At 30.4% G+C, this 17,023-nt stretch overlaps 1 protein-coding gene across 1 annotated transcript; it reads right to left on the bottom strand.

The window, feature by feature from the left end:
* Nucleotides 1-15,045: 15,045 nt before the first annotated feature.
* LOC119689397 lies at nt 15,046-16,428 on the bottom strand. Its single transcript, XM_038104223.1, has 4 exons — nt 16,239-16,428; nt 15,701-16,155; nt 15,346-15,633; nt 15,046-15,276 (listed from the first exon to the last, which is right to left on the bottom strand). The coding sequence occupies exons 1-4, from the start codon at nt 16,352-16,354 to the stop codon at nt 15,164-15,166; spliced, it is 972 nt and encodes a 323-aa protein (XP_037960151.1). The 5' UTR covers nt 16,355-16,428; the 3' UTR covers nt 15,046-15,163.
* Between the last annotated feature and the right edge of the window lie 595 nt (nt 16,429-17,023).

Here is a 17,023-nt window from a genome sequence, read left to right as displayed (position 1 = left end):
CTACCATTTCTACCATTTCTAAACAACATACGATATCGAGTGGTGCTTACTACATTTTAACCATCACTTGCGAGAGGCATGTCTTAGGATGGGAATATTTTAACCCCATTCTCACAAGGATTGTTTTATGCGAACAATTTGAGGGGTTAGATTTTGAACATTATTTCAGATTCTCATGTCAACCTATCACTAATTAAGATGTATGACGAAAGAATCTCATATATTATATACATATATATTGTTAAGGTATCTCGTTTCAGAGTTGAATTATAATAAATCGTTCCATTGTGGAAGAAAAATTCTTATTCTAGAAAAAACATTAAAAAAGTATTCAAAATAATAAAGTTTTCTGCAAAAATAATTCAAAATTTACTAAATACATAAAAAAAAAAAATAAATTATGAACTCATAATGTGGTATTTGTGGAACTTGATTTAACCATTTTTAAGATATCGGGGAGATGCTCGACCTAAGTATGTTTTAAGTTGAGTTTTATTTATATTTCCATAAATTTAGAAACAGGAGTATAGCTTTAGCTTCAAGGACCAATGCGGGATATATTCTGCATTCACATAATTTTATTAGGAAGCACAGTAGATACGAGTTGGTTATTTGATATATATTATTATATGTATTATAAAAGTATTTACGTAATAATTTTTGTTTAGACTACAGAAATTTTTAAAACCTCCAAACTAATTGAAGTGACAAATAAATCATGTGGCTTCTTTCGATAAAGTTGCCAAAGTAAGTCTGTGGTATGAAGAAGACTGCTAACTTCTTCGTTTACATGCCACTGGAGCCGCTTAAAATGAGCCTCCGCTTATTCTTTAATTTCATCAGCAACAATTGAAATTTTAAAGCCGACATATTATTTCTCTATACTATAAATATAATATAGTAGAAAGAGGGAAAAGTTAACAATTTTATGTAGCAATGCGTTTTACGGTAAGAAAATTATTGAAACTGGACAACCGCTTCAAATTTCTCTTATACGAGACCAATTTCTCATAAGACTTTAATGTATTGATGTTATTATATCATTTTAAATTGCAATCCATCTACCGGATTACAATAGACTGAACATCTTTCTAACTAATTTTAGATTTCTGGTTTAATACCATTTTAACTACGAGCGTACGAGCAATAAATTTATCTACTTCTGATCAAACCCTGGAAACACTTCCCTCAGCTCGAATGGACTCGCATACTAAAAGTTAATATTTCATGTTATCCCTTTATCGAGCTGCAGACTAACTGAATGTGGGACTGTATACGATTGAAAACAAGAGTCGCTTAAATTTTTTGAGTGTTATAGGTATTATTTATTATTTATTATTATTATTTATAATAATATAAATTTTAAAGAATAATTTACATACTTTCCTGATCTTTGGTCTAATATATCTTTTTATCAATTTTAACTTCAGCTAGTATTCGAGGAAGCCATGTGGAGGGAAGTTTAAAAATTTTTCTTACATAGGTGAAATGTGTTTGTACTGTGTCTACAAACTGCGTTGGTAAACCCGTTTGTAAGTGGAGTATATACTGTAGAATGTTAGTGGGTAGAAATTTAATTTTTTTTATAATAAATCTAAAGAGTTTTTATACTTGATCATAGTATTTGTAGGATGTTAGTGGGTAGAAATTTAATTTTTTTTATAAAAAATCTAAAGAGTTTTTATACTTGATCATAGTATTTGTACCCTCAACTTGGGCACAATAGAGTACAATTGAACGTGTGCCATTTAGAAAATTTTTATTTTATTTTTTAAAGTTATTTTAAGATTAGACAAGTACTTTAGAGATGTTATAGTATCATAGCTATTATGTAAAGCGCTTTTACATATAGAATTTCTATTTCTATTCTATTTCTAATTTCTATAATAGAAAGTTGAGTCTTACCTAGCTTAGCTACCTTTCTGCAATGATCTATTTATAATAACCTATTTACATGCAATCATGAGAGCTAAATTCAATTCACACGGCATAGGTAACATATCAACATATCAGCTTATTGAAATCGTCGTTATATGGAATTAAGAAACAGAGTATTTTATACGAACAAAATGGCATTAAAGAGCAGATTGGAATAGAGAATAATAAAAAATGAAAGTAGACGAAACGGAAACACACTTTTCTATTCACTTACACATAAACAATACCAACGATAAGTATATGAATTTTAATTAACTTTAACTTATTTATAAATCCATTTATTTATATCAATTAAAAATTATTGAACTTCGACTTTCAAACAAATACTGAAAAAAAAGCAATTGCAAATAATTTTTAAATAAACAATAAAAAAAGCAAACAAACATCAATAAAAAAAAAATCAAAGTGAATTAATTGCAAATAAATTGTAAACAAAATAAAAAAATTAAAACAAAAAAATTATTCTCTCAAAAATTAATGTCCACTTAACACACAATGTAAGACGTAACAGAGGACGAACGACAGCGCCTTTCCTTAAGCACACAAAAACACTTTAAACCACCAAAAGTCGCCTCAGCATTTGTGCCACTGCATTATCAATGCTTCTTCGTCGCTGGCAATAAACAATTATTGTTTCGTTATTGTTTTTATTTTATAATAAATATGTGTAATTTGGGCGATGGGTTGTGGGTTGTGGGTCGTGTGTCGTGTGTTGTGGGTTGTAGGTTGTGGAGTAACAGGATTTACAAAAATATACACATTTATTATTATTTACGATTGTTGTAAGAAAATAATATATTATTTGTTTGATTGTTTATTTGTGGGACAAATGATACATGTACCGCAAGTTAACAAGTTAACCAACCAACAGCAAAGTGTGTGTTGTAGCTTAGTGCGTGGGGGGTAAAATAGACAGAGCATAAGCAAAAAAAAAATGAACACAGGAGCGTAAAGAAGCAAAAACACTAACTAGGACTGTGACTATGTTGAGAATATGAATTGATATATCTATATGACCATTGACGTGTGTGGGGGGATGTACGAACAAAAAACAAGCAAGCAAACTCACACTCTCACACACTCTCAACTACACATAACACACATATAAACACATAAATACACTTTCATTTCTATGTTAGGCGTAGTGAGGCTAAAGTGTTAAGAAACGTGTTGCTCGGGTGGTGGTCGCTTGTTATTGACCCGGCGTGCTTATGCTTTTTATGCGGTTTCTATAATTCAAACTTTGTTGCTTACGCGTTTTGTTGTTGTCTTTCCTAATTTGTAAAGTAACAACAATACTGCATAATAATTTAGCACGGTGGGGAAGCAGTTGTTAAGCCTGTTCCTTCTGCTTCTTCTCTGTTTAACATTTGAAGAAGAAGCACATAAGCACATGGAATGAGTTCTGTTTTACGTCAATTTATGACGGCTTTTAAGTTTGCATACAAATTGCTCTTCCATCCTAATATGTCAACTCATTTTGTTTGTTATTGTCCATGTGTTTGTTGTTGTTGTTGTTGTTGTTGTTGTTGTTTTTGTTGTTGTTGTTGTTGTTTTTATTAATATTTTAAAAATGTGAAATATTAAACAAAAAGCCACTATTCTCACTCCTTTATTAATTATGAAGCGAATAGTTGGCAGACCAAAGTAAAACTGAATTCTGGAATAAAGGATATGAAAACAGTTTCGAAATATTACGGTTTTAAGTAGGAAAGTCTACCTATGAAATGGAAGATATAGAAGATAACGTATTTCACCAAATAAACAGGTGATTGAATCATTAGATTTCAACTTATTGCTTAATAGTCCCATAAGTATTGGACTATACACCCAGCAGCAATCATCATCACATCCTATGCTCATCTCATATATAACAAAAAACCAAATCAATTTTATTAAAATTTATTTAAATGAAAAAAAAAAAATATTTTAGTTAACAATAATACTAACCTAGTAATACTGACTTTTTTGCGGAAGGTGGAAAACATCGACAGCCATAATTTAAGTCTTTAACCCACTACAAATACTTCTTCGAAATGAATGGAGAAAATTTTCACCAGGGTGCCCAGAGGGCAGTACCCTCTTTAAGACCACAATTACACTGCAGCAGAGTTCTTAATCGGTCTCCGCCATCCCCGTTATCTAAAAGGTTTCAATTATATATTTTTCACTCATTTTTTCAAAAAGATTTTTAGTTTTAAATATGCTACCTAAGTACCTAGGATTTATAGTCCGTAAATTTTTAAACAAAAAAGACATTATTCTTCTCGATCTTTTAACGTATTTACTTGATTTAGTTCCATACGACTTCTTGTAATTCGCCAACTCAAATTGATTATAAAAGGAAGTCGTTTTAAATCTATTCTAGTGATCCAAAAGGCTTCGACTAATAGACGAAAGTGTTTTAAGACCGATAAGTATAAAATATGTTTACAAAAATTCTATAATGATGAGTCAAAAAACGACTATTTTGAATGAGATATGAAATATATTTGAACTATTTTTGTTTAATATAAAAAATATTTAATATAAGTAATTAAAATAATGATCAATTAGTATTTATTTTTATTTTTTTGGATTAGTCCCTTTGGATTTCCAACAGATTATATATGTATGTGGAGTTACTTTAGCTGCATGGGAACTATCGATATCGTTAACAATGCTTTCACAGCTGAGAGTCTCAAACTGTGTTAACATTTCCATGCAATAAGGTTTAGCAATTCATCATGAATCGTTTAACACTAGAACAACGCTTTGCCATTTAACCAGATATGACAAAATTGCCATATACGAAGCAAAGATAATCCTCAAGTGGTTAACGAATCACCATTACATTCATTAAAATTGACTATTTGGTGCTGGCGGCATCTTCGGTCCTTATTTACTTCAAAATAAGGAAGGAGCTTAGAGCTGCCGTTACGGCGAGCGCTATGGAGCTATGCTGACGGAATTTTTGTCGGCAATTTTCAAAAATTAATCAGTTAAACATCGACGACATTTGGTTTAAATAAAACAGCACAACTTGTCGTACAGCGCCATGGAGTTTAACAACTTTATTTCCAGAAGTGGTCCTGCATATAACACCTTTTGAATATTTTTTATGGAGCTATGTTAATTCATTGGTTTACCTATGCCAACAACCGACAAACCAGCAACTCTTGAAGCATTTTAAGCCAATGTTCATACCACAATTGACGCCATAAGGCAGTATTATTTTTTGCGAAAAACGGTCAAAAATTAGACTAATCGAATGTAACTCGCATCGAACCATAGGGCTATGTTTTATATCGACAAGCGAGCAACTCTTGAAGCATTGGAATCCAATGTAGCAGAAAATAGTCGAAAATTGAACTGATCAAATGGACCATATAATTCGTAACCCTGGCGGACATATGCCGAAAATCATATCAAAAAATAAGTCCCATGAAATTATCTACCATATTATAATAAAAAAATTTCATTCCAATAATATTTTTCTCTTCTATTATTTTAAGTTCTCATGCAGTTAAAAAAACATCCTATACTATTTTCATATTCGGAAGCATCCTACCAAATGGCACATTTTGCTGATTTCGCAATGATATTAGAAGTGTTATGAACACTCCTCTTATTAATTCATATAATTTTGTTTTTTTTTTACAAATGGTGTAGAAAATATTAATAATCACAGTAAAGATATTGCAGTGAATATACGGAATATTCAACAATTCTCTCTCAATATTTGGGTGTAACCAAAGAGTATATACACATAGAGTGTGCATGTCGAACAAAATATCAGTCACAAAAATTTTGTTCTACTGGTTTTTTAAAAACCCAGGAATTACTCAATATTTGAGTCCTTTTACTATATGTGTGCAAAGAGACTGCATTTTCATTGATATGTGCACATTATCACACTCAACCGCTCTTTTGGTTATAAATATGCTCTTTTGGATATGAAAACATATGTATATACATATATGCATTTTATATTATGTTCGTTTTCTTTAATTTGTATGTATATTTAAATATGTTTATATTTCGTTTATTAAACTATTTTATATGTTTTGTTCTTTATTATTTTACTAATATTTACAATATTACAATTTAATTAATTCTAAGAATACTTTCGTTTTGAAAGTATTTTTTAGCTACGTACCCTATTGTGTATCTTAAAGACAATAAATCAATATTTATGTTCTTTGAATTGGAAAATGCATCTGATATAATGCAATTTTCGATGTCATTGCACTCTAGATCAGAGTAGGCTTCTACTGCACAGTTACTAGACACCCTAGAGTTATTTTCATAGAGTTCTATCAAGGCACTTGTTATCATTATCCTCACTTTTTTCACAGTTGGCTACTTTTTTAGCGTATGTATATGATAATAGGCCTTTTCGGTGGCTCGCAAGTACGGCAAAAAATGCATGTTGGCCTATGTTGGCCACGCGAGTCATTGGCATCACTGTTGCAATCTGTCAAATGTTTTGTTTTGACAAACAGCAAATCTTGTATATGTGCATATAAATCAAATATATTTTTATAAAAATATTATAAAATTAAAATGAACACGGAATTAAAAGGAATGGTAAGAATATTGGAAATTTAAAAATAAAACACTAAGATAAGTAAATTTTTGTAGGTACTGTCGATGTAGGGAGAAGAAAGCAACGTATTGCAGCGGCCGAGGAATGCAAGTTATTTCATGGATTTTTTAAATGTTATAAATGTTCGTGTCAAGTAGCACTCTAGGAAACACTTCGTTTCCTTTGTGGTCCATAGTTTGCGTATATTTCTATAAAAAAAATTTTTAGAAAAACTTCAAAAATTATGTTTGTTTTATTAATTTTACGTATGTAAACTACAAATTAAATGAAATAAAATAAATGTTATTTGGTAATAACTAACATAATAAAAAATTCAATGTGCTTAATACTTACGATTTCTCCATTCTTATTATTTCTTCGTTACTTTTCACGATTTTTCAAATTTTTGAATTCTGTTTGAATTTTTATTTCCTCAATTTTTGACATTTGATTGCACTATTCGTTGGAATTTTCAATGAAGGTTCACAATAGTTCGCTTATTGCGTTGGTAACATTTTTTTTTTTACTGGCCGATGTGGTTGGCCAGCATAACTATGCTGGCCGAGGTAGAGAAAATAGTGTTGTTGTTTTGCATACATTGCGGCCAGTATAGGCCTGCATAGGCCAACAACTTGCTGTTTTTTGCCGTACTTGCGAGCCACCGAATACGCCTATTATAAGTCACCATTTATATATGGTGCAATTTTTTACCTAAATATGTTGTTTTTTAAAAACCTTTACAATAAATAATAAGCAATAAAATAAAAATAACTTAATAATAAAAAACAATAAACTATTAAAATTAAAAACAAAACCGCATAAAAGAAGGATTAGCGGGGTGGTCTATAGCGCAACAAGAACAGGTAGTTTACACTTATATTCTCATAGTCGCCATCGTAAGCAATATTTATAATATAATAACTGTCCTTATATTATTACTTATTGAATTTTTTGTTAAACTTTATGAAGTTTACTGAAGCTCATATTTTGCATAATTATTCAGTAATTTCTGAGATCTGAAATATATACAAAACATAGACTGGGAACAGCAAATTTTTGTGATCCTTAAGCATTAGGCATTAGCATTAGTGAAAAAATTTTATGGAAAACTTGTATACATTTTTTGGGTATCGATTGTATTAGATTGTAGTGAAAAAAGTCGTAAAAACACGAGAGATTTTTGCAAATTTTCACTTTTAAATTTAACTGTTAATAAAATTTAAACATGTTTTTATTTAAAAATGGTAACAATATCATAAGCTGTAAAAAATATAAAAAATAATAATTTTTCAATTAGTAGATATAAAATTATAAGGGTTCAAATTTCGCCAAAATTGTACGAAATCTCAATTTTGCCAAAATTTCATAAAATTGCGAATAACATACAATAATTTACAAAATATACTGTGCTCTTTACTTCTATACAAATGTGTTTCAGTTAAACTTGAAAATAAAAATTTCGGTTTTACAGAAAATTCTATATAATAATGAAGAAAAAAAACGGATTGTGGACAAAAAATAAGTTTTTTGGTATTTTTGCAGACATTTCTCGCTTTGATATTTTCATTAGTTGCTGTTTTTGATTTCTCAATTGTTAAATGCACCTTTCTACATAAAAATACCAACAACTGTAGTTCAGAGCGCAGAAAAGCAATACAAATTTCTTTAAAACTCATTAAGTATAAAATGCTTAAACACTCCAAACTCTCCCGCATGTTAAAGCTGAAAAATTAAAAATTGAGTCACAACGAATCTATGTGACACAAAAATAACTCAAATACTATTTCCCCGATTTCTGCGACCGATTTTTGTGAAATTGCCATCACTTCATTTTTAAGATTTTTTGAGTGATGCACACTCTATGTATATATACTCTTTGGTGTAACTTAAAATACATTGTGTAATACTTGGTATAATAAGCCTAACACTATTTAAAGTGTTAATGAATGTCTGCAAGACATTGTTGTGAAATTTATTCGGATTTTATCTACTAAGAATAACTAATTTTGTTTTATTTACTGCAATATTCACAGACTCCATCTCATTCAATCTTAAAGAAGCTTGTAATACACGCTTCATTGACACGTGTGGATGATTACTCATACATCCTTTCAAATTTTGCATATGTTGACAGAAATCTTCGTATCTATCATAAAATCGTAAAAATCTCTAATTTATTAAATCTTCCTCGCAAGGCTCATAAGAGTATTACAATCATCTTTCAGGAAACAGAAACTCGCAATACATCAACGTCGACGAGAATACAACGATTCACTAGGAAATCTTCTGAAAGGTTCATTTAAAATTAAAGCATATGATTTAAGGCTTACTAATGTTGAAATAACAATTAAGGAACCTCATTACTTGTCTGTGCCTAACTTACCCCCATAGCCTATTCTCCCCTTGGTCCCCTATTCTATCAACGATTTTTTAGGTTCGTAACTGTTGATTGCCATTTTCAAAATTAAAAATAAATTAATTACAAAAGGAAAAAAACTGAGTTCCTAAAGTCAAAAATGCTTTGTGTTTGGAAAAAGCGGGTGTGTTTTAAGTTGTGTAGCAATAACAAATACAATACCAACAACAACAACAACAACAACAACAACATAATTTGAAAATAATAGCAACAATAACATAAACAAAAAGTTGTAAAATATCTAGCGCGCTTTATCATCATCGACATTTATTATCAGCGAAATATATCGGGTGTCAATTAAATGATAAATGATTTCGATTAAACAATAGCAACAAAAACAATAGATACAACAGAAAAAGCAACAAAATCAATAATAAATTTAAAATAAATAGTAATGCTAATAGACATGATATAATGGTGAATCATATAAAATATTAAAAATAAACTATAAACTATAGTTATAGATAGATTAATTCAAAAGCAAGGGGAAGGGGGAAAATTATGACTTTAAAATATTAAATATTACTTAGTTAAATATTCTACATTAAGTATAATTTACAACTATAAAAATTATAAGACAAATAAAATTGCTATTGGGTTGGGTAAAAAGTATTCGGCACTTTTACTTCACTTAACTTTAAAGTTAAAGAGTCCCTACACTTAGAAAAATATGCTTTAATCTCAAACTAGTTAAATTGACCTGAACATTTTATTAGAAAAAGAAAAGAAATAAAAAGAAGACATGAACACCTATATATGGTATGGTTGAAACGACATGATATATCGCGTAAAAATATTTTGACCTGAGGTTTAGTTAAAGTCTGATTTATTTTTCTGATTTGTATGCTCCACAAAGAGAAGAGGACTGCAGTAGGTAAATAACTTTAAAGTGTAATCGTTTTTAAATAATCACCAAAGTTTATGTTCTTTTTCTCACAGGTGACGATTAAAAGAAAAGTTTTTGATTACATATGACCACCCCACCTAAGATTGATACTTTATGTTAGTAAATATTGCAAAGCATGAATGAAAGAAATTATAGAAAAAATACGGTATTTTTTAATCTACCTACGATTTGCAAAAGAACACTACAAATAAAAGTAATAAGATTTGTGCTATTTATAATGAAACTGTTCCATCATAATCTATTTCCAGGAAACGATTTCATCGATTATCATTTTAAAAATTTGTATTAAAAAAATTGCTTCTAAAAGATCTTGTAATTATAGATGAAGTTTAAGAAAGTTTGTATTTAATGTGGTCAATTTTTACTAAAAAGCTAATGATCGACCACAAAACAATTTCGAATCGTATGCATAAGCAGGGATTAAAATAGGGTTATCCGTAGAAAAGGCGTCCAGTCTAGCAAGGTCATCTGCACTCCTACTATACGCTCATCTCCTATTATATTAGAATGTCCGGGAACTCAAACTATAGTTATCTTGGACATCTCAGCGCATTAATAAATTCTCTTCATTTTTCCATTAATTTATATGAAATACAGATCACTGATAAATCTTTGATTGGAGCCTAACCGTCAGTAAGAATATAGACTTGCTTTTACAGATACAGAGTCCATAGTTTTCCAATATAAGAACCCATCATTAAAGCATAACACCATTGTGCTATTAACGCGCGTATTCGTATAATGCGTCGATAAACGCACCCAATAAGATACCAACAATTTTCATCAGTATCTATTAAAGCTATACATTTCGATATAGTTTCCTGCTTGGCAGGGTGCGAGACCCATCTAACACTTTTGATGTTCTTTAGAGCACATCACCTGATTTGTGCAAATTCTAATACACATCGAATTAAAATAATGCTACCAGTGTTAACCACAACCGCCACGGTACTTTCTTTAGCAAAATCACTCTCTACTGGTAAGGACAACTTAAATTTTGGATGCTGACCCCGTGGTAGCAGATTAACACTTTTGGTTGGGTGCTGCAAATGAGGCTAACTCACTATTATTTGTACTTCAAACAGTATCGGATATCGTGTGATGCCAAAATTCTGGATTTTAGTTGACTTTAAAGACAAACGTGTCTTACCAAGAGATTATTCTAACCCCTTTCCCGTCGGGAAAGGCTGGGTACAGAAATTGTGTGAAAAAAAGTCCAATCTTCGATTTACTTAATTGAAATAGAATGAAATCACACCAAGTTTAAACTTATGGTATTGGGTGGTGAAAACTTGAGCACTTACGATCATTTTGTAAGACAATATTATTGGTCCAAACAATTATTTGTATGTCTTTAAAGTTGACTGTTTAAATAATCTTTATTATTAACTAAATACTATTTATTAACTATTGAATAAAACATTTAGTACAATTCCGATTTGTCGAGCACTCCTATTTGATGATGGATTTTAGTCAAGGTAGTTATTCTAAACAGACTTTCTCATTATGTTATACCTAAATTTAGTTTAGTTGTTAAATTATCGGGCTTCAGAAAATCAAAATTTACTTCTGGAAACCACCATTTAATGTGTCTACTTGGTGTTATCAGTTTTTTGTCTTGTCTTGTGTTTTTTTTAAAGTTTGTAATTCACCAACTTCCTCTTTTATGAGGACGATTTTAGCTCACTAGGTATTAAGCCTACTATCATTTCCTTTTGTATATTAAAATTTCCTTTATATCAATATTCATTCACAAACCTTCTTGATATTAATTTTTGACATGAATGAAAGTTCTTTAATGTAATCGGGGTCGCTCTCCCAAACGCTACGTAACCATAAAGTACGATTGGTCCGTTTGGACCTGTTTATACTATATACTTGGATTTTGTGTTTAATACTTTTTTGTTTGTCCCATAAAGTTTAAAATATCCCATAAAGTCCCATAAAGTTTAGTAAAAATATACCATTATCAAATCTATGTTTTTCATACTCCAACGGGAGGTACAGGATTTGATGATGCTGAAATCTATATTTATTTGAAAATTGCTTGTGATGAACTCTGTGCCTTCATCGTGGACGATTATGTGCGATGCAAATCGTTAGTTCAGATATCAGTTCTTCCAATGGAGTCGGTTATTATTGTTGATACATACATTATTTTAAAATACTGTAAGTTGCTACAATTAAAATCCAATATTAAAATTGAACTGTTTTCTATGTAGGTTTGATTCAAAAGCACATCGTTTGAGAAAATCGTCGAATTTATGTTGACATATCCTTATAGTTTTAACTAGTGTTGTGTCTGCCTGTTGGTAAATCGGAGCCCTCAGGAGCCGCACATGGCACGGTCGCTAGCCCGGTATGCTGGCCGGTGTTGGGGTGGGGTTCTTGGCGTCTGAGGGCTCGGATTTACCAACAGGCAGACACAACGCTAGATAAGCATAAGAAAATGATTGAGATGAGATTAATAACAAAGCTGATGTATAGTTTTTATAATATTTATCTTGAAAAAAGAAGTTTGTTAGACTTTTTTTAACTTTCCGAATATTATTCCATTTATTCCAAATTTATAGCATTGAACTTTTTCATGTTGGTCACATTAATTCATTTCAAATACACACAAATTAGTTTGAACTGCTGAAGAATCAAACGCCAATAATTTTTTTATTTTTTAATAAATAAAAAGAAAAAAATTATAAAAAAATTTAAAAATTTAATTGAATTCGAACTGATTTCGCACCAAAATTTAGTCATAGCACCGAGAAATTCGTTCGAGGTAGGTTCATTTTTGAGTTTTCAGACGCCGAAAATAACGAAAACAGTAACGAATTCAATGACAGGTGATTAGATAAGCAACTGAATTGGTTGAAAAAACTGCGAAACATTATAAGAAATTTAACAAGAATCAATTGTACTTGAACCTCCATAAATTATCGAAACCAAAAAACAATCAAAAAATAGTACGACAAACAAATTCAGTGGAAATGCAAAATTTATTGAAAATTAAATTAGAAGAAAAAAATTGGAACAAACACAATTAAATCTTGATTTTCTGAAGATACAAGTCATTTAGTAAAAAAAAAACTATTTATTCTTTTCATATATTATTTTATATTAAAATTTTTACTTACTCTATTTCACTTTATAGACTATAAGAACCCGTTTTGACCCAATGTAGCACTCTCTTCCCGGCACATCTTCTATGCGTTCGCCTTTTCCTTTCTTGCACCCGAGTTGCTTCTGCTTATTTGAATACTTCACTAGAGACACGGTCTTCCCTAACTCTCCTTTCTTCAACTATCGTTTTACATATCTTCTGAATATCATCTTCTTTCCTCACCAGTAAGTCAATGTCTTGGTAGAGCTCATACAATTCTAGGTTTCATAGAGGAAAACATTGTATATGATAACCCAACAGTGAATTGTAAGAATAATTGCTACTATTGTTGTTGTGGCCTGTAGAGATCTGCTTGTGTAGCTCTTTTTCAAACTCGAGGAATAGCTTCGGGCTATTCTTTCCCTTAACTTATTCATATTTTAACTACAATTTATAGGGCAAAAAATACAACTTTGACATTAATATCGTCAACCAGATGATAACGTTTAACTTTAACTTCTCTTTAGAAAAATTAAACTACAGCGCGTTTCTCAGAGGTCAATATCTGTTACTTCTTCAAAATAGACGTTTCAACGACTGGACATATGCTCTATGAGTGCTCAAAACTAACAGATCTTGAAGCAGAATCGATACTGGATAGAACACATTGAACATGATAAAATTATCGAAGCTACTCACGTTTATTATTCGGATACGGCAATTTGGTTTAGTACAATAGATCACATAAGTCACGGTGAATCCTAATAGGCCAGTAACTAATCTCGTTTCAATACGGTGGTAGTTATCGGGTTTTTTTTATAATCATTTTTATATACATAATATAAATTAACTTTATCCACATCTTCAAATATTTAATGCTATCAAACTTGAGATGAGTTACAACAAATAGTTAGAAACATTTTCAACTAAGCATCCTAAGTCAAGTTAAATAAAGATATATTAAAGTCTCTTAATTAGATATAGTTAATTACTACGACTAAGATAGCTACCGTATGAATCGAGAACGATTAACAAAATAAGCACTTTTAAGAAACCTGATTGGATCTCAAAGAAGAGGCAGACATAGAAAGAGGTGGATAGATTATGCTGAAGAAAATTTAATGAAACTACGTGTGAGTGATTAGAAAAACTTCGCAACGGATCGAGTCAGATGACAAAAATTGATTGAGGCACTGGATAGCACTGGTTCACCCAGGACTATTATGCTAACAAAGAAGTTAACTACGAGTACTAACGACTTCATACGTAAAGACTATGAAGTCCTATGCATAAAAAACTAATAAAAATACTATTAGAGGTATTTAGAATAACTGAGTAATCCTACTAATATATTATATTTACTATTTGCTTATTATACATTACTTATGATATAAAAAAATTTAAAGAAATAGAACACTAATATACTAGTGTAGTACATTAATATACTACACTAGAAAAAAATGATTAGAATATAGTTCATTAATTCTAAATGTGAGACCATTTAACCTAGTAGGACTAGTTGTATATTCGAATTTCGAATTATTTAAGAGTATATTAAATGTCATTACTTAAAAATGGATGATATCTTTTTGTTTTCTCATATTGTATATGATGGAAATGCTGTTGTTATTTCTGATCCATAAAATTTTTTCAATAGTTTTTTTTGAATATCAGCAATATGGTATCTGTGTATCTGTGTAAATTCCAAAATAATTCTTACATTATATTCTACCCAATATATACCGAAGCGGACTGTCTTGGTGACCTCAAATGTTTTCTTATAAAGACACTATGAGCAACCTGTACTATTATTAGTCCTGGTATTATACTAAGATTCCTAAATTAATATATTAGATTTGATTGTAGTGCTTTTACTCGTATTGACATCACCTTTCTTATATGGATTCCCTATAAAGTATATCCAACGTTAAATAAGTGAAACAAAAGTATCATTTCGCTTTGTTGTGATAATTTACTTGCCCGTTAATTGACTCTACTTAACTTTGTGTCTTTTAATAGAACCTGAGGCTAACAATGTCACCATAGGCTTCTCTAGTATAAATCTGTTTCTCTTTATTAAAATTATAATTAATATTTATATCAAACTACTGTTTGTATTACTCGAGAGAGTATACGTGTGTTCCATTTATTATTACGAATAACTTAATAAAATATGTAAAGAGTTTATAAAATATATTTTGTTAATTTTGTTTAATTTTGTTGAATAATATTATGATATTATTCGCAGGGTTCTTCTATATGAGAAGTGGTAAAGTGCAATACATCATATTCATGCTTCACAAATTCACAAATTTTCTCAATCTCTGTTGTGCGTAAATCTGTGTACTTATCTATAACAAAAAAAAAATAAAATATATAATAATAATATATATTTATTAGTTTTATATGTCAGTACTTACTTCTTCGACGGCAAAGCAAGCTGTATAAATTATACAGCCCTTCTCCCATACGATTCTTTTCGTTTTGCCTCTTAATCCAGGCAGTTCTTATCTTCGAAAGATTTTCCTCCATATCTGCAACCTCATGACAAACCTTAACAAAAGCACGTTGAAAGAAATCCAACTCATTTTTCATTGACAAAATTGAGTTGGCGATATCTCGAGTTATAGTCACTAATTCGGACTTCATGTCACTGATGCTCTGTACAAGTTGTTCATTCATGCTGTTGATATCAACATTCGCCAACACTGAAAAAATCATAGAAGTGTTATTTATATATACCACATAGGTTGGAATTGCAGAACAATGTCATACTTAGCGCATCCATGGAATTGATAAATTGCTCAGAGGTACCGTATTTTGGATGATCCTTTAGAAAATCTTTCATAAAATTTTCATAAAGGACATAACGCTGAAGGGTTTGCTGGAATTCCGTGCGAAAAATCTTCAATGTTTTGATGCTGACTCTATGTTCCTCTGATTTGTCTTTCATCAACTTCTGCTCTAGGGCGTGCTCTTCGATTATAAGGCGAGTTGTTTCTTCTTTTTGTCTTAGTTCCTTGAGTTTCGAGGTGCATTTAATGAACTTCTCTCTCAATAATCGTTGATCCGCGCAGATTTCTGCATTGTGGTGTGCATTCATTATGTCGTACCGCCGATTCTCTTCCATCTGCGCATTTTGAGCTTCTACCAACGTATTAAATTCTCTCAGGCAAGATAAGTAGAACGTTTGAGGCGTTTCAACAAAAGCATCCTCGTTAGGTGGTTTTCTTTGTAATTTTTGTAATTTTTGTAATTTTTGTAATTCGTTAGAATAAAAATTTTTAAAACTATGATAACTGTCAATACTTACATATTGTTTTTCTTATCGGACTCCTTTGAAACTATATATTCCGGAATTGCAGTAATAATATTACTGTCCAGATTACCCACCACATCAAGCATGTGTATTGGCTTTCTACGTGACATTTTCGCAAGTATTTGTAGAAAATATAATCATATGATTTCTGTACGTTTTCTAGGACAAAATATATGAAACTAACTTCATATAAAAAAACTTTTATATGTAAGAATTTGTTTTTATTTCACAGCTTACTTTTATTCCAAATTTAGTAAAAATCTGACATATGTTAAATTTGTGGTGTGTATTAAAATGCTAGGATTCGAAAAATTTGGAGAAAAATTCGAAATTTTGCTTTGTAGTAATTTTTTTCTTAATACTAACAATATTTGAAAAATTCAGAGCCATTATAAAAGGATGTCCATTCGTAATACTGATTTGGCAGTACTGTGTTTTAGTGACATGTCAAGCAAGAGTGTCACTAAAGACAACATGTGTTTTGCTTAAGATTCATCACTTTCTAATTTGAATTTAAATTTACTATAAAAAAGATGGAGAACTTTCTTCAATAATGGGACTTACCTTTCACTTGGTTAATATGTCAACAAATACAGTAGAGGCACTACCAATAGAGGCACTGAATTGATCATCTATAAATAAATGACAAATGAAGCCATTGCATATACAAAATCTTAATACATATAGTAACGTTTCATCCGTTCATATACAAAATATGAATATATATAGTAACATTTCATCTGGAGATGTGATAGGTACATATTTTCTTCAAAATGGTG

The sequence above is a fragment of the Teleopsis dalmanni genome, chromosome X, assembly GCF_002237135.1.
Source record: "Teleopsis dalmanni isolate 2A chromosome X, ASM223713v2, whole genome shotgun sequence".
Lineage (NCBI taxonomy): Eukaryota > Metazoa > Arthropoda > Insecta > Diptera > Diopsidae > Teleopsis > Teleopsis dalmanni.
The sequence above is the reverse complement of the archived record's forward strand: the minus strand, read 5'-3'. Positions and strand labels throughout refer to the sequence as shown.